The following is a 27,076-nucleotide window of genomic DNA, read 5'->3' on the forward strand; positions in this document are numbered from 1 at the left end:
TGTCTCTACAACAAATATAAAAATTAGCCAGGCATGGTGGCACAGGCCTGTAGACCCAACTACTTAGGAGGCACTTACTATCTTAAATTCATTCTCTATTCTGTCTGGTCAGCCTGAGTAATGCAGGTTCTACAATATATCTACCCTATAGGTTTATTTTATTTTATTTATTTATTTATTTATTTATTGTTTTAAAGATGGGGTTTCACCATGTTGATCAGGCTTGAACTCCCAACCTCAGGTGATCTGCCCGCCTTGGCCTCCAAAGTGCTTGGATTACAGGCGTGAGCCACCATGCCAGCCTAATTTATTTTTAAAATAAATTTATTTTTATTTAATTAAATAAATGAACAAGAGTAGTTGGGATTACAGGTGTGTGCCACCACACCTGGCTAATTTTTGTGTTTTTAGTAGAGATGGGGTTTTGCCATGGTTGGCCAGGCTGGCTGATTTAACACAATTTCTTTCTTTCCCTTTTTTTGAGTTGGAGTCTCATTCTGTTGCCCAGGCTGGAATGCAGTGGCATGATCTCAGCTCACTACAACCTCTGCCTCCTGGGTTTAAGCGATTCTCCTGCCTCAGCCTCTCAAGTACCTGGGATTACAAGTGCCCACCACCACCCCTGGCTAATTTTTTTATTTTTAGTAGAGACGTGGTTTCACCTTGTTGGCCAGGCTGTTCTTGAACTCCTGACCTCAGGTGATCTGCCTGCCTCGGCCTCCCAAAGTGCTGGGATTACAGACGTGAGCCACTATGCCTGGCAATTCAACAGAATTTCTATCAAAATTCCAAATAATCTTTTTCACTGAAGTGGAAAAGCTAATCCTCAAAATCATATGGAATAGCCGGGACAATCTTGAAAAAAGAATATAAAATTGGAAGATTCAAACTTCCCAACTATAAAACTTGCTATGAAGCCATAGTAATTCAAGTATTATGGTACTGGTATAAGGACAAACATGTAGACCACTGGAATAGATTAAGGAGCCCAGAAATAAACTTTTACATATATGGTCATTTGATTTCCTGCAGGTGCAATTCAGTAGGGAAAGGATAGTCTTTTCAACAAATGGTGCTGGGAAAACTGGATAGCCACATGGGAAAGAATGAAATTGAACTATAAAACTCGTAGAAGAAAACATAAGGGAAAGTTTTCATGACATTAAGTTTAGCAGCGATTTCACAGATATGACACAAAAAACACAAGGTACAAAAAATATAAATAAATCAGAGTTCATCAAAATTAAGCACTTTTGTGCATCAGATGATATATCATGAAAGGGTAAGGACAACCCACACAATAGAAGAAAATATTTGCAAATCATATATCCAATAAGGAATGAATATTCAGAATATGTAAAGAACTCCTGCAACTCAACGACAACAAAACAACCCAATTTTAAGATGGGCAAAGGACTTGAATAGATACTTCTCCAGAGGAGATATCCAAATGGCCAACATATGAAAAGATGCTCAACATCATTAGTCGTTGGTGAAATGCAAATCAAAACAATAAGATGCTACTTCACACCTTCTAGGTTGGCTATTTTTTAAAAAGGACAGTAGCATGTGTTGGTGAGGATGTGGAAAAATTGGAACGCTTGCACATTGCTAGTGAGAATGTAAAATAGTACAGTTGCTCTGGAAAACAATTCGGTTGTTTCTCAAAAGGTTAAACCTATAACTACTTTATGACCCAGCAATTGTACTTGTAGGGGTAGATCTAAAAGAATTAAAGAAGGGACTGAAACAGATACTTGTATACCAATCATAGCAGCATTATTCACAATAGCCAAAAGATGGAAGTAACCCAAGGGTCCATCAACTGATGAATGGATAAACAATATATGGTATATACATGCAATGGAATGTTATTCTGCTTTTAAAAAAAAAAAAAAAGAAAGAAATTTACAGCCCTGCAGTGGCTCACACCTGTAATCCCAACACTTTGGGAAGCTGTGGCGGAAGGATCATTTGAGGCCAGGTGTTCAAGGCTAGAGACCAGCCTGAATAACACAGGGAGAGCTTGTCTCTATTATGTAAAAAATATGAAGGAAGGAAAGAGGAGGGAGGGAGGGAGGGAAAGAAAGAAAAGAAATTTTGATACATGCTATGTATACAGACCTTGAAAACATTATTCTTAGTGAAATAGGCCAGAATGGCAGATAAACGATTCCACTTATATGAGGTGCTTAGAATAGACAAATATAGAGAGACGTAAAGTAGAATAGAGGTTGTCAGGGTCTGGGGGTTGGGCAGAATGGGATGTTGGTGTTTAATTGATATCAAATTTTTGTTGGAGATGATGAAAAAGTTTTGGGTATAGATGGTGTTCACAGTCGCACAGCATTATGAATATATTTAATGACACTGCATTGTACACTTGCAAATGGTTAAATGATAAATATTATGTATATTTTACCACATCAAAAAAGTTTTCCAATTTAAAAAGAGAGAGATTCTAGTCACATTCTAAAAAGTAATAACAGATGATGAGGAGACTACACCTAAGTTATAGAAAGTGTACTTTGGCCTTTGTCTTGTTTTTATTTTTATTTTATTTATTTTGAGACAGGGTCTTGTTCTGTCACCCAGGCTAGAGTGCAGTGGCACGATCACCTTACTGTAGCCTTGACTCCCTTGGCTCCAGCAGTCCTCCTACCTCAACCTCCTGAGTAGCTGGGACCACAGGCATGCGCCACGATGCCCAGCTAATTTTTGTATTTTTTCGTAGAATTAGGATTTCACTATGTTGCCTAGGCTGGTCTCAAACTGCTGAGCTCAAGCAATCCACCCACCTCAGCCTCCTAAATTGCTGGATTATAGGCATGCGCTACCGTGCCTGGCCCCTTGTCTTGTTCTGGAGAGTTATAAAGATAATGAGTATTTTCAGACATTTTCAAAAATGTATAGGTAGGACACGCATGGTGGCTCATACCTGTAATCCTAGCACTTCGGGAGGCTGAGATGGGTGGATCACTTGAACTCAGGAGTTTGAGACCAGTCAGGGCAACATGATGAGACCCCCAATTCTACTAAAAAAAAAAGAAAAAAAAATAGCTGAGTATGATGATGCATGCCTTTGGTCCCAGCATCAGGAGGCTGAGTTGGGAGGACTGATGCTCGAGCCGGGAGGGCAGAAGTTACAGTGAGCTGAGATGGGGCCACTGCACTTCAGCCTAGGTGACAGAGCGAGATCACGTCTGGGGAAAAACATGGAGAGAAATATTATTTTAATTTTTTCAGATGGTGTCTCACCATATTGCCCAGGCTGGACTCAGACTCCTGGGCTCAAGCGATCCTCCATCCTTAGCCTCTGAGTAGAACTACAGGCATGCACTACCATGCCTGACTGATTATGTTAAATTTTAATACTAAAAGATTATAGATTTTGTCTATAGCTTCCAAACTAACAGGGAGGGTAGAAAAGGATTAAAACAAAACAAAACTTTACTAACACAGTAGAAGGTAGGAAAAGAAGATGGGGAAAGGCAAAGAAGAATGGGTAATGGGAAAGATAAAATAAGATATCAGGTCAGAAATTAATCTGATACACTAAAAAGCCACTCATTAACATATACTGACTGTAAGGTTGGGTAGAGAAGCAAAATCTAGCATATACTATTTTTAATATATATACTTAAACAAAATGACCTAGAAGGGTTATTAAAAAGATACACCAGGAAAATACCAATCAAAATAAAGCTGGTGAATTCCAGACCCAAAGCCTGGAGTTTAGAAAAGTTAATAAGATACAGACTTTCAGTATTTCCTGTGTGGCTAGCTTCAAAGATACATTCTACCTGGCATCACTTGCCTATTTATCTTATCTTTCTAAATCAGTTTCCACAAATATTTATGAGTAACTGTGAGTTAGGTAATATAATATAGTAGAGACAAAGATGAGTACAACCTAAGTCCTTACTTCATAGAACTGACAGTCTACCAGGGGAAAGTCCAGTAAGTTTAAAACAAGGTAGCAAACTGTGAGCACTGTTAGAGAGTTATACGTGAGACATGATGGAAATTGGGAATGGGAGATAAAATCAGGAAAAGACTTTACACAAAATTTGGCATTTGAAATGGTCTTTAGAAGCTGTCCCGAAGCTATAATTTCACTAGACCATGACGGAGACATCAGCTTTTTTCCCCTTAGAGTATGAAGCACACTTTGGGACTTCTTCTTTGCTGGATAGCTTCATAAATTTAGGATACAGTGTTATCATTTCAGACTTCATTTGCTGGAAATGCAGCCTACTGCATTTACCTATAACAGCTCATTTGCTGTATTTTTCATTTTCCTTTGCTTAAGGTAACAGCACTGCATGGTTAGGTTAACACTTGCATTGCTTTTGCTTTTGAAAACTATTTTCTAATCTTTTGTCAGATAATGTCCTCATACTTCTTCAGAGTGTCTTAGAAGTAGATGTCCATGCTAGCTCTCCATGAAAGAAGGGTATATAATTTGCTTTTTCATACAGTACTGTTAATATTAGCAGGAAGGAACTGCTTTTATCCTAAATGAAAACATACTCCATATTAAAGACAAGGTAGACACTTTCCCATGAAGTTGGTCTGGGAGGAGGGAAATGGAATAGATGGCTCCTGAAATGTTTTCCTGTTTCATTCAGAGTCGGAATTTTCCCCTATCCGCTTTAGATGGCCAACAAATGAAAACTGGCATTTGGAATTACCACCATTCCTCCATTGCTTGCCATCTTCAATTTAATGTCTGCTTTTCCACAAAGATTAACATGTTTTCCACTCATGATTTACTTCTCAGGGAATTTAGGCATTTTCTGGAACCTAAAGTTTGCTCTGGTAGGGATGATTACTGGATAACTGCCTATTCTTTGGTGGAATTTCCATTTTTAGATTATACCAGGCTCTACAGCCTTTATTTCTTTGGCAGGAAAACCCAAAGGCAATGGAGTATATTTTTTCCCTTCCCTGGCCCAGCTTAAACAATGACTCACTTGGGCCCTGGGGCTTTGCTTCATACTCTCATCTAGGGGCCACTTTATACCCTTGTCTCTATTTTCCTTTCTTGTTCTGTTTGGACCCTTTATGTCCTTTGGCACATGGGATTTGTCTCTGGGATTATGTCAGAGAGATATACAATACCACCCCAAACTGGAACAGATACTCCAGTTATATCCCCATAAGCCATCCTGATGGCAGCTGGTATAGGCCAGGGAAAGTACAGACAGAATTTTTTTTTTTTTTTTTCTTGAAACCAAGCCTCACTCTGTTGCCCAGGCTCGAGTGCAGTGGCATGATCTCAGCTCACTGCAACCTCCTCCCAGGTTCAAGCGATTCTCCTGCCTTCGCCTCTCAAGTAGCAGGGATTACAGGGGCCCGCCACCATGTGTGGCTAATTTTTGTATTTTTCTTTTTTTCAGTCTCCATAGAGACTGTCAAAAATTGCCAGTGCTGACGATATTTCAAGTTGTTGTGGCGGGGTATTGGGAAAAATTTTCAATTAGCAATAATCGTGCCTCAGATAAACCTCATTGGCTACGATACTGCCACTGTGCAAAGCTAATTTTTGTATTTTTAGTAGAGACGGAGTTTCACCACGTTGGCCAGGCTGGTCTCGAACTCCTGACCTCAGGTGATCCACCCTCCTTGGTCTCCCAAAGTGCTGGGATTATAGGCGTGAGCTACTGTGCCCATTCCAGAAAGAATAGCTTTAAGGAAACATAATTCCAGATGGAGTAGAGGGAAAAGTATTCTCCAAAAAGATATGAGTGCCATTGTCATCCAGTTAGAGGGTAAAAGACTTTCCTCCTTATGAGATGCTCTAATGACTGACTCAGATATCCTCTATGTGCCTGTGGAAGGTGGGAAGCACTCAGAGGAATTGGCCTCCAAGAGTTTTCAGAGACATACGGTTATATGAAAAGACTTCCTCATAGACGGACTAGGTCTAATCTAGAGTTCAGAGTTTTGTTGGGGAAAGAAATTCCTCCTTTTTGGCAGTGGTCCTCTCTGGTCCCAATTTTTCATTCGGATTCCATCCTGCTGGATTCCATCTAATGATGATTTCTTGATTTTTCTCTGCAGTTTTAACAGTGTATGCCAGGGAACTCACATTCTCTTTCGGGAATTCAGCTTCATCCAAGCCACCCCCCACAATAGAGTATCATTTTTACGGGCCTTCTGGAGATGCTTCCGAACTGTGGGCAAAAATGGTGGTAAGTCTTCCCAAATTCTTTATTCCTTTCTTTCAAATTTTTCTTTTGTTCCTATAAATATTGTTTGAATGCATGCTATTCAACATGTTTAGAATACCATACTTTCGAGGAGTTGTCTGGTTTATGTCAGAGATATTACTATTACCACTATCATCACTAATGATACCCATTAAGAGCCAAGTGCAGCTCTGAGCATTTTACATGTAGTCACTCCTTTATCTTCACAAGGCTCTCTGTGGTAGACACTATAATCCGCATTTTGTAACTAATGAAAATTAGGACCAGTGAGGTTAAGTAACCTGGCAAGACTATATAGTAAATGTTGGGCCCAGATTTACACCCAGGCAGTCTGACTCCACAGCCCTTGCTCTTGGCAGATATTAAAATGCCATGCAGGAAATACAAGGAAAAATGTGAATACAAAGAATGAAACTCCTGAATGGCGGTGGGATGGGGATACTGTTGTTAGAGAAGGGAGAGAAAAGTGGAGTAGAGAAGGTCCTCTTAGATCAACTGGCTACTTGATCTAAGGTGGGAAGAAAGAGTAGGAATCATTCACATGGATGAAGGAGAGAAGGGCATCCTAGGTAGAACACATGCTAAAGCACAAAAGAACCAGAATACTTCAGAAACAGACCAGAGTGTCTAGAGTTTGTGTGGAATTTGTGAAGGGGGTTAGGGGAGATGAGCCTGTAAATGAATAACAGACCTGCTGACAGATCATTTTTTAGCCATAAAAAAGAAATTGGGCCGGGCGCAGTGGCTCAGCCTGTAATCCCAGCACCTTGGGAGGCCAAGATGGGTGGGTCACTTGAGATCAGGAGTTCGAAGCCAGCCTGGCCAACATGGTGAAACCCGGTCTCTACTAAAAATACAGAAATTAGTGGTGGTGCGTGCCTGTAATCCCACCTACTCAGAAGGCTGAGGAACAAAAATCGTTTGAAACCCAGGATCAGAGGTTGATATGAGCCGAGATTGTGCCACTGTACTCCAGCTTGAGTGACAGAGTGAGACTCTGCCTAAAAAAAAAAAAAAAAAAAAAAAAAAAAGTTAAATTTTATTCTCTGGGTATTATTTGAAGGCTTTTTTTTTTTTTTTTTTTTTTTTTTCCTTTTTTCTTAGACCCTGTTGCCCAGGCTGGAGTGCAGTGGCATGATCATAGCTCACTATAACCTTGAGCTTCCGGGCTCAAGTGATCTTCCTAACTCAGATCACTTGAGGTCAAGAGTTCAAGACCAGCCTGGCCAACACGGTAAAATCCCCTCTCTACTAAAAATACAAAAATTACCCGGGTGTGGTGGCGCGTGTCTGTAGTCCTCGCTATTCAGGAGTCTGAGGCAGGAGAATTGCTTGAACCTGGGAGGCGGAGATTGCAGTGAGCAGAGATTGCACCACTGTACTCCAGCCTGGGTGACTGAGTGAGACCCTGTCTCAAAAAAAAGACAGTTTTTGTATTGATTCTAACTGAAAAAAGAGGAAGGCCTAAACTACTTCCTTATTTATTTAACAAATATTGCTGGCAGACTTACTATGTGCCTGGTGCTGAGGCTACAGTAAGTGAATAGGTGGATACCCTGCTTTTGAATTTAGAGATTCCCCACCATGCTCTAATCAATGCTACTGCTACTGAAACTGTAACTTTTCTAAATAGCTACTAAATATATAGCTATTGAACTTTTATATATAGTTGCTTTCTGAGGAGAAATTCATGGGAAAAGAATATATACATATATAGTTGCTAAATCTTTTCTAAAACTTTTCCACCCAATATATTATTAGTTCCACTATCCTAAGAAGTAGGTAAAGTGGGCATTATTGTGCCCATTTTTTAAATAATAAAATTGTATAACTTGCAGAAAGATTTCATGGTGGGTTAGTAGAAAGCTAGAAATAGAACCTAAATTTACTAATATGCTGATAAATTTACTAACATGCTGATGTGTTATTTCTATTGTTACTTCAATCATTGCCTCTTTGACATGTAACTCTGGAGATCATGCATCTCCATTACAGTATTATGCAAGAAGTACTTAGTGTACTGAGGATCATATAATTTCCTTTACAGAATAAATGTACTAACTGGCAAAAACCAATGTAATGGGGACTCAATTATTAAGTGAAGTAACTCAGAAAAACTAGTCCACTGGTTTCTATGTAAACAAACTGGAACTGTGAGTGTATAGGGAAAGTTCGTACTATATGATCAGAGCTTGTCTTCCCAGTCCCTTATTCAGTCAGCAAATGTGTGTTGTACACCACCTAGTACAGTCGTCTCTCAGTATATCCAGGGATTGGTTTCAGGACCCCGCTTATACCAAAATCCATGCATAATCAAGGCCTACATTAGTCCTGTGGAACCCTCACATATGGAAAGTCAGCCTTCTGTATACAGGGCTTCATACCACTAGAATAGTGTATTCTTGATCCATATTTGGTTGAAGAAAATGCGCATGTAAGTGTGGACCTGCACAGCTGAAACCTGTGTTGTTCAAGGATTGGCTGTATTGAAGAATACAACTGAAGCTAGTTTCTGTGATATATGGAGATAACTATGGAAAAAGGTCTTCAGATAGCCTTCACTGTTTTCCTGATGCAGAAGTGGGGCCTCTTCAAGAATGTATTTACTATCACAAGGGATTCATATAGCATTTGGACTCTTAGCAGATGTGGGTTTCTTTATCTTTCTAATAGCAGCTGCCAGTGACTCATCCAGCTGCTAAGAATAAGCAGCTCCAAATCCTCCCTGTTTCTCCTTGTGCCATAAACAAGACCTAGATTTTATGCTGGCTGTTTACTGTTATGCTTTTTAATCAGAAAGCCTCAAATTTCTTAGACTAAATGCAACATCTGTGTTTAGGTGATCGTAAAATCATTGATTAAGTAGTTTTAATAAATTCTCAGCTTTTTCTAGGAAACTTTAGAACATGTTTCTAAACCAGAATGTGTCAGTCCTCAATTTTAATCCAGAATGAGTGAAAACTCTTGGAGGCAAGGTTCTAAAGTAAAGGATTTATTAAGCCCTGTTTTATCAATTACAATGCCAGGTACCTGTCTACTCAGTGGAGCTCCTACTACGTTGATCTTCTACAGATAACTTCCTTAGAGCGTCATGTGCATATTTTAGCATTATCAAGTGGAAACTTAAGTCTTCTGGGAGGCAGCAAAAGAAGAGCATAACATATCTAAAAATCAAGCCACATGTAGAAATTCCAGGACCATGTCCCTTTTGATAAGAAATATTTTATTCCAGTTTTTAGCAAGTACAGGGGTATAATATCATTTCTGCATGACTGAGTACTGATGCTAATTGTCCTGTCCCAATCTTAGATAATCTTATGAAGACTGGAGTGAACCTCTTGCTATCTAAGAAACCTTAGACTGTTGGAGGCCAAATGATATATTAGAATTTTAAAAGCCTTTAAAATTATATGTCTCACTTTGCTAATTTTTTTGGTATAGAAATATTAATCTGAATTTTCTAAGTCTGGCAAAGATTGATATTCTCTTGATGTAAATCTTTACTTCTGTTTAGGGATATGAGCTCAAAAGAGCCTTCTCCGATCTTATTTTCAGTAAAAATTTAATTTTGAATACATACATATGTGTGTGTGTGTGTGTGTGTGTGTGTGTGTGTGTGTGTGTATCATTTAATAAAATAATGATAGGTACTTCCTCTTCTACCTGGGAAGAACTACCTACTAAGGGAATTGCCCTCTTGCCACTAACAATGAGAAAATCAGAATATCTGAAACAACGGTTTTCAGACATTGGATGATAATGGGGACTGTGGATTCTGAGAAGCAGTTTCCAGGCAATAGTATAGGGAGGGAGATTGTCAACGAGCTTAGCAGTGTTATTGACTTGAGGAGGTGGAGACTGGGGTTAAGAGAGGCTGGAGCAGCCAGAATTTGCAGGTCAGAATTCAAGAGAGGAAAGAGTTGTTCAGTGAGCTCCAAAATCTTTGGCTACAAACTCTGCATATGGGTGGGTTGGAAAAAGAACCACCAGAAAACAGTGGGTCAAACCATTTCTGGTGTATACAAGGGGCTGAGGATAATTCACACTCCTATCAGCCACAGAGGAGAGGCCTCAAAACTAACAGGGCATTGGGTAGAGATCTCAACAGTTTAAAAGCAAAAAGGATTAACTTGTTCTGCAAGTAATTTAACGCCATACAAGAACAAAGTTCAATAATCTTTAAAGGAATTCAACAAAATCCAGCATTCAGCAGTGCAAAATTCACAAAGTCTGACATCCAGTTCAAAATTATCAGACAGGCCAAGCATGATGGCTCATGCCTACAATTCCAGCACTTTGGGAGGCCAAGGCAAGTGGATTGTTTGAGCCCAGGAGTTCATGAAAAGCCTGGGCAACATGGCAAAACCCTATCTCTACAAAAAATTTTGAAAAATTAGCTGGGTGTGGTGGTGCACACTTGTGGTTTCAGCTACTCAGAAGGCTGAGGTGGGAGGAGTGCTTGAGCCTAGAAGGTCAAGGCTGCAGTGAGCTGTGATCGCACCACGGCACTCCAGCCTGGGCGACAGATTGAGACCCTGTCTCAAAAACAAATCAAAACAAAATTACCAGACATTACATGAAGCAGGAAAATATAGCCCATAATCAGGAGAAAAATTAATCAATCAAGAAACACAGACCCAGAAATAACAGACGGTGGAATTAACTAACAGGGATCTTAAAATAGTTATTTTAAATCATATAAATATGCTTAAGTATGTAAAGAAAGCATGAATATGATTAGGAGTTTAGTGGAAGATATTGAAAAGATACAAATGGAATTTCTAGACATGAAAAATGCAATATAGCAAAAATGATAATAGCAATTACCATTTATTAAGTGCTTCTATGTAGATTATCTTTTTTTTTCTTCACAACAACCCTATGTGTTAGGTAGATGCCATCATCTCCTTTGCACAGAAAATGAAACAGATTTAGATGTTAAATAACTTGGTAGGTCACACACCTGGTTAATGAAAAAGCCAATGCCAGAAGAAGCCATGAAGCCTGACTCCAGACTATATTATTGCTTCAGTGTGTTTCATATCAATACTGCATGAGAGGCTGGAAATACAAATGAGCAAGTGACAATACTTGCCCTCAAGGCACTCTTATTCTAGGAGAAGAAACAGAGTAGCAAAGGAACCAACCTGAAATGCCCATCAATGGTAGACTGGATAAAGAAAATGTAGAAGATATATACCATGGAATACTATGCAGCCATAAAAAGGAATGAGATCATGTCCTTTGCAGGGACATGGATGAAGCTGTTAACCATCATCCTCAGCAAACTAACACAGGAGAAGAAAACCAAATACAGCATGTTCTCACTCATAAGTGGGCGCTGAACAATGAGAACACACACCAGAGCCTGTTGGGGGGTAGGGGGTGAGGGAAAGGGACTTAGAGGACAGGACAATAGGTCCAGCAAACCACCATGGCACATGTATACCTATGTAACAAGGCTGTACATTCTGCACCTGTATCCCATTTTCAATTCTTAATTCAACACGCACCCCCCCACACACACCAAAAAAGAGTCCTATAGAAATAGTCTCCATACAGTACAGGTGATTTTTTTGAGCCACACATAAGATTCCGTAATAGCACAAGGGAGAAAATAATTCTACAGAAGTAGGTGAAGACTATAAAGGAGCAAAGAGAGTTGAGATGGATCTTGGAGTAGTAGAAAGCTGTTAAGCAAATAAGGAATACATTCTAAAATGAGGGAACATGATTTCTGAAAGTATGATAACAATAAAACAACATGGTTTCTTTGGACAGTGGTAAGAAGTCGTTGTAGCCAATAATTAACACATAATAAGGAAACCCTATCACAGTCAATAGGAGATAATGTAGAATGCTTTAATGTGTCAAACACTGAGCAAAATGTTTAGATGTATTCATTCAGTTTAACCCATACAACAAATATATGAGTTGATATGATTATCATCCTGTTTTATATGTTAAGAAACTGAGAGTTGGCGGGGCATGGTGACTCATGCCTGTTATCCCAGCACTTTGAGAGGCCAACGCAGGCAGATCCTTAAGGTCAGGAGTTTGAGATCAACCTGGCCAACATGATGAAACCCCCTCTCTACTAAAAATACAAAAAATAACCTGGGTATGGTGGCACATGCCTTTAGTTCCAGCTACTTAGGAGGCTAAGGCAGGAGAATCGCTTGAGCCAAGATTCTGCCACTGTACTCCAGCCTAGGCAACAGAGCGAGACTCTGTCTCAAAAATAAAAAAAGAAAGAAAGAAAAAGAAACAGAGTCAGAGAATTAAGTAACTCACAAAAAGCCACGGCATTTATAAGTAGCACACTTTATATTGCAACCTACCTGTTCACAAATCTTACATTCTCACATTCTTTTTTTTTTTTTTTTATTTGAGATGGGGTCTTATTCTGTTGCCCACTCACTGCAGCCTCCACCTCCTAGGTCCAAGCAATCCTCCCACTTCAGCCTCCCTAGTAGCTGGGAATACAGGCAGATACCACCACACCCAGCTAATTTTTGTATTTTTTTTTAGAGATGGGGTTTCATCATGTTGCCTAGGCTGATCTCAAACTCCTGGGCTCAAGCAGCCCACCTGCCTCAGCCTCCCAAAGTGCTGATTACAGGTGTGAGCCAGCACTCCCAAGCCCACAATGTCCACATTCTTAACAACTCTGCTGTGCATGCTACCTGAGGTTATGAAGGGCTTTATGTACACTAATAAGCTTAAGAATGTTACTATGGATTTTGGATTTTGGGGACCCAGGAGAAAGGGTAGGTTGGGGTGAGGGATAAAGGACTACAAATTGGGTTCATTGTATACTGCTTGGGTGATGGATGCAACACAGTCTCACACATCACCACTAACGGACCTACTCATGTAACCAGATACCACTGGTTCCCCAAAAATCTATGGAAAAAAAAGTTTCTCCTGAAGTTAGTAGAATCTTCTCCATTTGTATGGTATTTTCACATGAAACACAGACAAAAGCATGGAAAATAGAATGCAAGACAGGTAAAAGTGAAAGCAAAGACCCATTAGGAGGCTATTAGAATACAATGAATGACCATGAAAATGAAGAGCTATTTAAGGAGTTGGTTTGACAGGATTTGCTGATTGATTGGGTGAGGGATGTGGCAGAGAAAGAGTCAAGAATGAATTCCAGAATCTAAAGTATGGCCTCCCTTGCCTTTTCATCTCTCCCTTGCTTTTTTCCTTTCCTTTTTTTTTTTTTTTTTTTAGATGGAGTCTTGCTTTGTCGCCAGGCTGAAGTGCAGTGGCATGATCTTGGCTCACTGCAACCTCCGCCTCCCGGGTTCAAGCGATTATCCTGCCTCAGCCTCCTGAGTAGCTGGGACTACAGGCATCCACCACCATGCTCAGCTACTTTTGTATTTTAAGTAGAGACAGGGTTTCACCATGTTGGCCACAATGGTCTCCATCTCTTGACCTTGTGATCCACCCACCTCGGCCTCCCAAAATGCTGGGATTACAGGTGTGAGCCACTGCACCTGGCCCCTTTTCTTTTTTTAAATTTCATCTTTTATGTTTCACTCTGAATTCACAGTGGTTTTGTGTTCATAGTCTAGATATATTTATTCATTCAACAAACATTTATCAGTTGCTGGTGCTAAAGCAGTGACTGGGACAGATAAAAATTCTTAGTCTTGTCAACTTTGCTGTATGATAATCAGAAAATTGACAAAAATCCCTGCTTTTATAGTCTTACATTCTGGGAATCAGGGAATTTGCAGTGGATCTATCTGATTATGTGATAAAAATCTGTTACTTTTTCTAAAATATCTAATGTTATAGTGGATGAAGTGATGTCAAGGGAAAATGCAGACATCTTAGGCTGAAATGAGCTGTTGGTCTGACTTCTTTGTGTGATTTCCTTGAACTTCCACTTGATTTTGCTTGTTGCTAATCCTCATCTTCACCACTAAAAATCATTCAGTGAGGATTGATAGTGCTTTACTACAGGAGTGGGGTGGCTGTCTTTGAATTATTAAAGAGCAGTTGTTACTTCTGTAATGTTTTAAACAAACAAGAATCCTTTTGTGTGGTCTCTTCACTAATGTGGGCCCCACCAGCCAGTTATCTTCACCTGCTCCAACCAGTGCGTCGCCTCTTCTCATATTCTCCCGGAAACCTGATACAGACAATCAACAAGAATTTCAGTGCCTGTTTCCTAGCTCCATTTTGTTTATTTCTCCTCAGTTCCTAATTTTCCCTTCATTTTTCATGTTTATTTCCTTCTTCAAAATCTTTTCTCCAGGAAGAAAGTTGACAATTGATGGTCCCTCAAATATTCATCTCTCTAGCTCCAATAACTTTAATCTTTCCCCCTATTTAATGTTCTCCTTTTTTTCAATGTTGGTTATTTGGGGCTGTCACACATGTCACACAAGCATTCCTGGAATGCTTTTGTCACTGTCTTCTCTCCCACCTGAAGCTCTTCAGCCTTTCATACAAATACCTGTGGGTCTTAGTTTAAAGGTCCTTAAAGAAGCCTTCTCTTGGGCCAGGTGCAGTGGCTCACGCCTGTAATCCCAGCACTTTGGGAGGCTGAGGAGGGTGGATCATGAGGTCAAGAGATCGAGACCATTCTGGTCAACATAGTGAAACCCCGTCTCTACTAAAAATACAAAAAAATTAGCTGGGCGTGGTGGCACGTGCCTGTAATCCCAGCTACTCAGGAGGCTGAGGCAGGAGAATTGCCTGAACCCAGGAGGCGGAGGTTGCGGTGAGCCGAGATCGCGCCATTGCACTCCAGCCTGGGTAACAAGAGTGAAACTCCATCTCAAAAAAAAAAAAAAAAAGCCTTCTCTGTGACTCTCTTCGTTATCTGAATTGGGTCTTTCCATTATTCTTTTGCAGATTATCCTCTAATTTTTAATCATATCATTTATTACAGTTTCTGACTCGGTATTTACTTGAATGACTCTTGATGTCCAGCTCCCTTATTAAATTATAAACTTCAGGAGGACAGGAACCTTATTTTGCCAATAATTATATTCCTAGCACCTAATATAGGTAAATGATTTTTTTTTTGTTATATAATATAAAGGCTTACCATTTCCCAGTAATGATACAAAGGATAGATTATTGGATGGATTATATTATCATTCATTTTATCGGAGGATAGGTTAGTTTTTAAAATCTGCTGTACACTAACTTTTTATATTGTATAGGAAATCCTGGTTTAAATTAATAATAGCTACCACTTACTGACCAAATGCTATATATCCCAGGCACTAAACTTCATGTTCCAAGTGGCCCACTAAAAACCAGCCCAATCAAAGCTATACTTTAGGAAATAACACCTAATTAAAATAATATTCAGAACCCTAGTTACTTCCAAAATAAGGATTTGAAAGATTTAGATCATGATCTGTAATCAAACTTTAAACACTGGTGAGTAGTATCTCCATTTCTTTGTATTCTGGGGTTAGCCTTTACTCCATGAAAGGTATTACAAACTAGTAGCTGGCAAACTACGCATGCCTTGGCCTACAGATGTGTCTTCTTTGGCTTGCAGTGTTAAAAATACTTGGATTCAATTAGATGCCAGTGTTTTACATAAAAATTTCAATTTCAATTTCACTTGAATGGAAAATCCTCCCAGTGCCATGCCCACATTCCTGCAGGGAGGCAGTTCACCAGGGCAAAGATACAGCTGTTCCCTTTAAACAGGTCATGTGGTCTCAGATTTACCACCAACCCAAGCTGCCCTGCTTCACCTGCTGACATTTCCTTTATGTCCTCTGTGGGCATTTGAGTTTGCTACCATTGCTGGAGCTTCTTGGTCCATTTATAATCACTAAAAGGTAAAGTTACACTCTTAATTCAGTCAGAAGCTTTTCCCTCAACTATTAATAGATTCTTTTTCTCTTTTCTCCTTGTTATCATGATACCACATAAAATTGTAGAATTAGAAGGGACCTTAGAAATAATTTCATATGTATTCTATTAATAGACAGATGAAGTTTTTCTTACGTAGTAAAATATATAATAAAATTTGCCGGGCCGGGCGCGGTGGCTCAAGCCTGTAATCCCAGCACTTTGGGAGGCCGAGGCGGGTGGATCACAAGGTCGAGAGATCGAGACCAACCTGGTCAATATGGTGAAACCCCGTCTCTACTAAAAATACAAAAAAAAAAATTAGCTAGGCATGGTGGCGCGTGCCTGTAATCCCAGCTACTCAGGAGGCTGAGGCAGGAGAATTGCCTGAACCCAGGAGGCGGAGGTTGCGGTGAGCCGGTATCACGCCAGTGCACTCCAGCCTGGGTAACAAGAGAGAAACTCCGTCCCAAAAAAAAAAAAAAAAAAAAAAAAAAATTGCCATTTACCACTTTTTAATTTGAGAAATCTTTTTTATGGTGATAAAATCTATATAACAAAATTTACCATTTTAACTGTTTTTTTGTTTTTTTGTTTGTTTGTTTGTTTGTTTGTTTTTTGTTTGAGACGGAGTTTCGCTCTTGTTACCCAGGCTGGAGTGCAATGGCGCGATCTCGGCTCACCGCAACCTCCGCCTCCTGGGTTCAGGCAATTCTCCTGCCTCAGCCTCCTGAGTAGCTGGGATTACAGGCACGTGCCATCATGCCCAGCTATTTTTTTTGTATTTTTAGTAGAGACGGGGTTTCACCATGTTGACCAGGATGGTCTCAATCTCTCGACCTCGTGATCCACCCGCCTCGGCCTCCCAAAGTGCTGGGATTACAGGCTTGAGCCACCGCCCCCGGCCCTTAACTGTTTTTAAGTGTATAGTTCTGTGGCATTAAGTACATTCACAATGTTCTGCAACCATTATTATTATTATTATTATTTTTATTTATTTATTTATTTTTTTTTTTGAGACGGAATTTCGCTCTTGTTACCCAGGCTGGAGTGCAATGGCGCGGTCTCGGCTCACTGCAACCTCTGCCTCCTAGGTTCAGGCAATTCTCCTGTCTCAGCCTCCTGAGTAGCTGGGATTACAGGCACGAGCCACCATGCCCAGCTAATTTTTTGTATTTTTAGTAGAGACGGGGTTTCACCTTGTTGACCAAGATGGTCTCGATCTCTTGACCTCGTGATCCACCCGCCTCGGCCTCCCAAAGTGCTGGGATTACAGGCTTGAGCCACCGCGCCCGGCCCATGCAACCATTATTACCATATCCAAAACTCTTTTTATCTTATGAAATTGAAACTCAGTAGATATTAAAGAATAATTCCCCATTTCTCTCCTCCGCCAGTCCCTAGAAACCACCATTCTACTTTCTGCCTCTGTGTATCTGACTATTCTAGGTACATCAGATAAGTGTAATTGTACAGTGTCTGTCCTTTTGTGTCTCGTTCATTTTTCACATGATGTTTTCAAAGTGCATCCATGTTGTAGTGTGTATCCAAACTTTATTCCTTTTTATGGCTGAATAATATTCCATTGTGTATATATACCACATTTTGTTTCTCCATTCACCTATTGATACCCCACTTGCGTTGTTTCTATGTGTTTGCTGTTGTAAATAATGCTGCTATGAACATAGGGATACAAATATCTTTCTAGTCCCTGCTTTCAATTACACTGGGCACATAACTAGAAGTGGGATTGCTGCATTGTATGGTAATTCTATGTTTAATTTTTTGAGGAACTGTTGTACTGTTTTCTATAGCAGCTGTATCATTTTACATTCTCACCAGCAATGCATAAGGGTTCCAGTCTATCCACATCCCATAATGCTTTTTGGTATTTTCTATTTTTCTGATAATAGCCACCCTAAAGAATGTGAAGTGGTATCTCATTGTGGTTTTGATTTGCATTTCCCTAATGACTAATGATGCTGAGTATCTTTTGATATGCTTATTAGCCATTTGTATATCTTCTCTGGAGGAATATCTATTCAAGTCCTTGGCTCATTTTTTTTTATTGCATTTTAGGTTTTGGGGTACATGTGAAGAACATGCAAGATTGTCGCATAGGTACACACATGGCAGTGTGATTTGCTGCCTTCCTCCCCATCACCTATATCTGGCATTTCTCCCCATGCTATCTCTCCCCAACTCCCCACCCGCCGCCCTTGGCTCATTTTTGAATCAAGCTGTTTTGTTGTTGAGTTGTAGGAGTTCTTCACATCTTCTGGATATTAATTCCTTATCAGGTATATAATTTGCAAATATTTTCTTCTGGTCTGTAGGTCATCTTTTCACTTTTTTGATCATATCCTCTCATGTACAAAAGTAGTTTTGATGCAGTCCAATTTATCTTTTTTCTTTTGTTCCTTATGCTTTCGGTATTATATCCAGAAAATCATTTTCTTTTTCTTTTTTTTCAGACAGAATCTTGCTCTGTCACCAGGCTGGAGTGCAATGGCACAATCTTGGCTACTGCAACCTCCATCTCCCAGGTTCAAACGATTCTTCTGCCTCAGCCTCCCAAGTAGCTGAGACTACAGGGATGCACCACCATGTCCAGCTAATTTTTGTATTTTTAGTAGAGACAGGGTTTCACCATGTTGGCCAGGATGGTCTTGATTGCTTGACCTGGTGATCCGCCCACCTGGGCCTCCCAAAGTGCTGGGATTACAGGCATGAGCCACCGTGCCCAAGCCAGGAAATCATTTTCAAATCCAGTGTCATGGATATTTTTCCCCTATGTTTTCTTCTAAGAGTTTTCTAGTTTTAGCTCTTAAATTTAGGTATTTGATCAATTTTGAGTTAATTTTTATATAAGGTGTTAGGAAAGGGTCCAACTTCATTCTTTTGCATATGCATATTCAGTTTTCCCAACACCATTTGTTGAAAAGACTGCTCTTTCAACCATTGAATGGTATCCTTGGCACCCTTGTCAAAAATCAAATGACCATATATATGAGGATTTTTGTTTCTGGGATCCACATTCTGTATTGTTGATTTATTTGTCTGTTCTTATGCCAGTACTGTTTTGATTACTGTAGCTTTGTAATAATGTTTGTTTTTTTTTTTTCTTTTTTTCTGAAATGGAGTCTCCCTTTGTCACCCAGGCTAGAGTGCAGGGACACAATCTCGGCTCACTGTAACCTCCGTCTCCTGGGTTCAAACTATTCTCTTGCATCTGCCTTCTGTGTAACTGGGATTACAGGCATGCACCACCATGCCCGGCTAATTTTTGTATTTTTGGTAGAGACAGGATTTCACCAGATTGGTCAGGCTGGTCTCAAACCCCTGACCTCATGGCCTTCCTGCCTTGGCCTCCCAAAGTGCTGGTATTACAGGGTTGAGACACTGTGCCCGGCCTTGTAATAAGTTTTAAAATAAAAAAGTGTGAGTCATCGACCTTTGTTCTTCTTTACAAGGTTGTTTTGGCTATTCTTGATCCGTTTAAAGATATTTTATGAATTTTTTCTATTAAAAAAAATTGGAATTGTTATAGGATTGCTGTGAATCTATAGATCACTTTCTGTAATAGTATCACCTTGACAATATTAAGTTATTTAATCTGTGAACACAGGATGTATTTCCATTTATTTAGGTCATCTTCAGTTTCTTTCAGCAATGTTTTTTGAGAGAAAGTGTCTTGCTCTGTTGCCCAGGCTGGAGTGCAGTGGCACAATCATAGCTCACTGTAGCCTTGAACTCCTGGGCTCAAGCAATCCTCCCACTTCAGCCACCAAGTCTAGCTAATTTTTTATTTCTTGTAGAAATGATGTCTCACTGTTGCCCAGCCTGGTCTCAAACTCCTGGCCTCAAACAATCTTCCTGCTTCTGCCTTCCAAAACACTGGGGTTGCAGGCATGAGCCACCATGGCCAGCCTCTTTCAACGACGTTTTGTAGTTTTCAGTGTACAAGTCTGTCACCTCCTTGGTTAAATTTATTCCTAGATATTTTATCCTTTTCATGCTATTTTAAATGGAATTTTTTTTTTTTTTTTAGTTTCCTTTCATATTCTTCATTGTGAGTTTACAGAAATATGATTTATTTATTTATTTATTGAGACAAAGTCTCGCTCTGTCGGCTAGGCTGGAGTGCAGTGGTGTAATCTCAGCTCACTGCAACTTCTGCCTTCCGGATTCAAGCAATTTGCTTGCCTCAGCCTCCCAAATAGCTGAGATTACAGGAACACACGACCACACCCAGCATGTAATTGATTTCTGTGTGTTGATTTTGTATCCTGCATCTTTGCTGAATTTGTTAGGTCTAGCAGTTTAGCAGTTATGTGTGAGTGTGTGGAATCTTTAGGGCTTTCTGCACATAAGATCATGTCATTGTGAAGAGAGGTTGTTTTATTTCTTTCTTTCTAGTTTGGATCCCTTTTTTTTTCCCTCTTAATTTTTCTGGCTAGAATTTCGTGTACTATGATGAATAGAAGTAGTGAAAGCAGGCATCTTTGTCTTGTTCCTGATCTTATGGGAAAAGTTTTTCAATTCAGCAGGTCCTCAAATAACATAATTGCATTATAACATTTATGAGGGGAAAAAAAAAAATGATTCCCAGCTGGAGCCACTGCCTGTGTGGAGTTTGCACATCCTCCCCATGTCTGCAGAGGCTTTCTCTGGGTACTCCGGTTTTCTCCCACAGATGTATGTGTTGGGTTCATTGGTGTGACTAAATGGTCCCAGTGTGAGTAAATGTTGATGTGTGTGTGTGTGTGTGTGTGTGTGTGTGTGTGTGTGTGTGTATGTGTGTGTGCTCCCTGAGACGGAATGATGTCCTGTCCAGGGCTGTCCACCTTGTGTCCCAGGCTTCCAGGATAGGCTCTGGCCACCTGCCACCCTAAACTGGAATAAGCTGATTGGAAAATGAATGAATACAAATTATCATCAAATAAAAATATATAAAGTAGATGATAATCTTACAACTGCACAACAATAAGTGATGGGGTATGAAAGCGTTCAGCCAGCCCACCATATTTGTGATTGTTTTTTAATTCATGGTAGGAGTAGGTGCTCCTTAAAATTTTCTATTTGCAAATATCTGTTCCTTGATTTAATCCACCACCACTACAATCATTGTCATTCAATGATTCACCAAAAATTGGGTAATCTTACTTGTTTTTATTAACCTTTCTTAAATGTTTGTATAGCTCACATTTATTTCAATGTTCAATATTAGAGGTATTTGGGATCTTTATTTAGAAGTTTGCTGATTATTTGAGACCAGAAATATGCCATAGGAACTTAACTCTTGTTTATGTCAATTCGCCTATGATGAAATTGATTTTTATTATTCCTTGTCTGAGTTAGTTTCCAAGAACCTATTGATGTGGTTGAGGACTTTTATTTGGTTTTAAGGTAAAAGTGTGTCAAAAAATTGAGATTCATACATGTAAGTAGCTTCAAATACTAATAGATTTGTTTTTAACATTTTGATTATCTAATCTTATTTTTTTTTTTAGTTTTACTAATGTTCAGAAAGGGAGTGATAGTAAATTTGTGTTTCAAAGCTGAGTTGCTCACATTCCTAATTAATGAGTAATCACTCTGGAGAAATCAACAAATTATCTCAGCTATTTTAAACATTTTGACTGGATGCGGTGGCTCACACCTGTAATCCCAGCACTTTGGGAGGCCAAGGTGGGTGGATCACCTAAGGTCAGGAGTTCGAGGCCAGCCTGATGAACATGGAGAAACCCCATCTCTACTAAAAATACAGTAAGTAGCCGGGCGTGGTGGTAGGCACCTGTAATCCCAGCTACTCAGGAAGCTGAGGCAGGAGAATCACTGGAACCTGGGAGGCAGAGGTTGCAGTGAGCCGAGATCGTGCCATTGCATTCCAGCCTGAGCAACAAGAGTGAAACTCGGTCTCCCCCTAGTCCCCAGAACTGTGAGAAAATTAATTTCTGCTGTGTAAGCCACGCAGTCTATGGTATTTTGTTATGGCAGCTTGGACAGATGAATACAGAGGTCTTCTTTTTAACTCACAGTTTCAGCACAGAAAGATTCATTTTATTTTGCATGTTGAGTTCAAAACCTCTTTTGGTTCATCATTAACATTTTTTTTTTTTTTCCAGACAGAGTTTTGCTCTTGTTACCCGGGCTGGAGTCCAATGGCACCGTCTCGGCTCACCGCAATCTCCGCCTCCTGGGTTCAGGCAATTCTCCTGCCTCAGCCTCCTGAGTAGCTGGGATTACAGGCACGCGCCATCATGCCCAGCTAATTTTTTGTATTTTTATTAGAGACAGGGTTTCACCATGTTGACCAGGATGGTCTCGATCTCTTGACCTCGTGATCCACCTGCCTCAGCCTCCCAAAGTGCTGGGATTACAGGCGTGAGCCCCCGCCTCCAGCCCATCATTAACATTTTATCTGAAGTTGTGAGTATGGCAGTGTTGTGACTGCGTTATCAAATTGAGCCATCTAATTTAGTTAAAGTATCAGTAAGATTCCACATTGATAAACTTCAGTATAATAGAATAAATTTTAATACAACTGCTTACACGCCTGCAAATAACTCAGAAAGATCTGCAGCTTAAAGGATTCATCCTAATAAAACTGATAGTCTGTATCAATCTGTATATTACCCAGTATTACACTTTTTAAAATGTAAATGTTAATTTTGAAAACTTCTTGTGTAATTTTGGCTGAACACAGTGGCTCATGGCTGTAATCTCAGTACTTTGGGAGGCTGAGGCAGGCAGATCACTTGAGGTCAGGTGTTCAAGACCAGTCTGGCCAACATGGTGAAATCTCATCTCTACTAAAAGCACACAAATTAGTGGAGCATGATGGCACATGCCTGTAATTCCGGATACCTGGGAGGCTGAGCAGAGAATTTCTCGAACCCAGGAGGCAGAGGTTGCAATGAGCTGAGATCACGCCACTGCACTCCAATCTGGGCAATAGAGCAAGACTTAGTCTCAAAAAAAAAAAAAAAAAAGTAGAAAAACAAAACTGCTTGTGTAATTTTAACTGCTAGTGCTTATCTACACAATATTTTTGGTCTTCTCTTTTATGTGATCTTCTACTCCTTGAATTTTTTTCTGCCATTGCCTTTCCAATCATAGTACAAATAGGACTGCCTTGATACTATTTTATTTGTTAGTATCTTAACACTTAAAGACTTCCATTTTATAATTATCAAGCATTTAAAAAATAATAAATCTACTTTGCATTTGCTTCTATAACCAGATCATACAAGTAACAGGAGAAGCCGGGCGTGGTGGCTCAAGCCTGTAATCCCAGCACTTTGGGAGGCCGAGACGGGTGGATCACAAGGTCAAGAGATCGAGACCATCCTGGTCAACATGGTGAAACCCCGTCTCTACTAAAAATACAAAAAATTAGCTGGGCATGGTGGCGTGTGCCTGTAATCCCAGCTACTCAATAGGCTGAGGCAGGAGAATTGCCTCAACCCAGGAGGTGGAGGTTGCGGTGAGCCGAGATCGCGCCATTGCACTCCAGCCTGGGTAACGAGAGCAAAACTCCGTCTCAAGGAAAAAAAAAAAAAAAAAACAAGTAACATGAGAGCTTGACACCATCTGTATTCTCACCCAGTATAAAGATTTTATGTAATCTCAGCCTTTATGCCAATATAGTCCGGGATTAAAAAGAAAAGCAAAAGAACAGAGCAGATAAAAACTTCCTAATCAGTGGCGTATACAGTTACATATATACATATATTTGTGGAGTAGGAGAAATTCCACAAATGAGTTAACCTGTGAGCACAGGTTGGTAGTGTATATACATTAAAATTTACCATGCAACATATTTAGTGTACATTTTGTTTTTCTTATAGACTTTAAATAAAAGTATATTTTTAATAGGAATTGAAATTAAACTTCCATAGAAACTTCTAAGTGCCTCTGCAAAATTCTAAGCTTCTGTGGAACATGGTTTGAAAACACCTGATCTACTTCAACCCTTCTCCATTGTATAAATATAAAAATTAAAGCAAAGATTTCCTAGTCACTTGGTAGTACCTGCAAAACCAAGACCAAATTCATATCTTCTAGTTGTCAGTCAAGTGTTCAAGCCATTATCATGCTCTGCTGCTAAATGAACATATATACATTTTGTGTCATTAGTCTCTGGGATGAATGTATAATTTTCTAGCCCAAAACGCATTTGTAGTAGTTCAGGCATAAGAATGCATTGCCAGTGTGATTTTGTTTCTTCTTTCATTGTTTTACAGATGAAGGTAAAGTAGCTACCAGTTCTTTACTTTTAAGTTCCATTTTACTTATCTTCTAGAGAAAAAATAGTTATTCCACCTGACTTAAAATTCAAAAAATAATAATTCTTATTAGAGAGAGAGGTATAATACTTGTTTACTAGTTATTTCATGCTTTGAAGGATGTAATAAGCAGATTCTGGAAGTTCTTTGAGAATACAAGAAGGGTTTTGTTGGCCGGGCGTGGTGGCTCAAGCTTGTAATCCCAGCACTTTGGGAGGCCGAGGCGGGTGGATCACGAGGTCGAGAGATCGAGACCATCCTGGTCAACATGGTGAAACCCCGTCTCTACTAAAAAGACAAAAAATTAGCTGGGCATGGTGGCACGTGCCTGTAATCCCAGCTACTCAGGAGGCTGAGGCAGGAGAATTGCCTGAACCCGGGAGGCGGAGGTTGCGGTGAGCCGAGATCGTGCCATTGCACTCCAGCCTGGGTAACAAGAGTGAAACTCCGTCTCAAAAAAAAAAAAAAAAAAGAAGGGTTTTGTTGTTTTTGTTGAATTTTAAAGTTAGGCTGAAGTGAGACTAACACACAACTTTGTTAAGCCCATTCTCTAAAGATCTACCAAGCCAGGCAGAGTGGCACATGCCTGTAATCTCAGTTGAGCCCAGGAGTTCAAGGCTATAAGTGCACTATGATTGTGCCTGTTAGTAACCACTAAACTCCAGCCTGGGCAGCAGAGTAAGACATCATCTCAAACAGGATGGATGGATGGATGGATAGATAGATAGATATAAGATACATAAATGTACCAGAAATTGAATGATACCTCTTAGGCTTCTGAAATCTCTTGCTCTTGTAGTTCTGTTAGAAACAAAACTAAATGTCTAAATTTATCCACGATGAATCAAAATAACCTTAGGTTAAAGATGTCAATTTAATAAACCATACTCAAATTTGGTTGTTTTGGTGGGTTAAAGATGGAAGTATATAAAAGCAAATATAAATATGGTTGAAAATTTAATCTTTTCCAGTTTTATTTTGCTTGGCATAGCCACCCCTTGATTCCCACTGCCACCGCCTAACCCTAATTTGGAACCCTCATTAGACACCTTAGAGAGGTTGTCAAAAAGACAGATTCCTTGATCCTATCTCAGACCTACTCGACCAGAGCCAGCAGGCAAGGGGCTGGGAATTAATTTTAACAAGCATTTCAGGTGATTCTTATGATCACTCAAGTTTGGGAAACATTGAGTAACATGTTTTCTTTGCTTCAGTCCTTGCTCTTTCATAAGCGGTTTCAACCCTGCTTGCATATTAGGATCAGCTAGGGTGCTTTGAAAAAGTACTGTTGCCCAGGCCCCAACCCAGGCCAATTTAATCAGAATCTTTTGGGTTGGGACCCAGACATTTTAAATGCTCTGCAGGTGGTTCTCATACACGTTGAAGCCTGAGAACTGCTGCAAGACTGTAAATGTAAATTCCCTGAAGCACAGCCCTGGGCTTGTCACTTCTGCTGAGAACATCAATGGTTCTCTATTGCCTACTAATGAAATATGAATTTATGTCTCCATCAAGGCCACTCATGACCCAACACCGGCTTTTCCAACCACTACTCTCCTGCTCATAGACTACACTCTGGCCACACAGAAATACTCACTTTCCCCAAAGTTTTTCTTGTGCTTTCCCCTTTCATACCTCTGTTTTTGCTTTCCCACCATGTAGGACTTTCCCCCATGTGTATCTGTCACTGTCCTGCCCATCCTCAAATAGACCCAACTCAAGTAATAGATCTTCTGAAAGTCCTTTAAATTCTCATTTCCTCCTCTCCTTGCCCTCCTCCACCTCCATTCAAAAGCGATCTCCTATGGAACTTGTCCTATCATATCTGATATTTAGTTATTGGCAAATACAAAGTAATCTCTTTCATAAAATGCCATATGGAATTAAGAGTAAGTGGATTTTTATTTTTCCTACTTTCCCCATCTAGATCGTAAATTTGTAATATCAACTATCTCTTTACCTCTGTGTTAGGCACTAAAGAGAAAGACTTTAGAGTCAAATGGCCCCAGGTTCAGGTGCCTTTTTTATTGGATATGTCTGTGTGACCATGGTCAGGTGAATTTTTCCCAGCTTTAGTTTTCTCATCTATAAGATGGAGAATATATGACTTCAGTGTTGTGAAGACTAGATTTGATAACTGACTGAAGCATTCAGTAATCCTGGTATGTAATAACTGCTCTGTCAAAGCCTGTTGCTTTCATCATTGTGATAATAATCATTGTCAGCTCCCTTGAGGGCAAAGATTGCATATTTTATCTTTGGATTCCCATTCTGAACCTTGCTTATTGTAGGTGCTTGATAAACACTGGGTGCATAAAGTAAGGAATGTCTGCTGGGCTGTGCTTACTTATACAGGCCACTACCAGTCAGTTCAGACTGTCTTGGAAGGAACACATCAAATTTCAATTTAACCATCAGATAAAGAAAGAAAATAGGATTTCCACTAAAAACTTTAAAACCTGTATTAAAAAGGCCAAAACCCCAGTTAAACCGTAAGACAGCTGCTCTCTTTCTGCTGCCAGGAAATAGAGAAAACCCTCCAAGAACTATTTGCTGTTTGTTTGTTCATCTTATAATAAACATGCCGTGACTTGGGTAGAGCACACACTTCCCTGCAGGCAAGCTGGGGTTTGGGAAGTTGCATGTAGCAGCAGTGAGGAAGAAATCCCCCACTCTGTGGGAGATGTTCCTTCAGGGACTCCAATAAGCCCATTTGCAGTTTTGCGGAGT

General features: G+C 39.8%; 1 protein-coding gene and 1 non-coding gene across 3 annotated transcripts in view; one reads left to right on the top strand and one right to left on the bottom strand.

Annotated features, from left to right (window-relative positions):
* The window catches only part of CSTPP1 (centriolar satellite-associated tubulin polyglutamylase complex regulator 1), a 220,925-nt gene that overhangs the window by 102,583 nt on the left and 91,266 nt on the right, over window positions 1-27,076 (top strand). For both annotated transcript variants that reach the window (XM_010334111.3, XM_003920053.3), the window contains one exon: window positions 6,067-6,197. In XM_010334111.3, coding sequence (XP_010332413.1) covers window positions 6,067-6,197 — 131 coding nt within the window. The remainder of the gene's footprint in view (window positions 1-6,066; window positions 6,198-27,076) is intronic.
* LOC120364707 (U4 spliceosomal RNA) lies at window positions 5,403-5,543 on the bottom strand. The gene has a single exon (XR_005579863.1). It is a non-coding gene; the product is annotated as a U4 spliceosomal RNA (small nuclear RNA).

The sequence above is a fragment of the Saimiri boliviensis genome, chromosome 6 (genome assembly GCF_048565385.1).
Source record: "Saimiri boliviensis isolate mSaiBol1 chromosome 6, mSaiBol1.pri, whole genome shotgun sequence".
In the NCBI taxonomy this organism is placed as follows: domain Eukaryota; kingdom Metazoa; phylum Chordata; class Mammalia; order Primates; family Cebidae; genus Saimiri; species Saimiri boliviensis.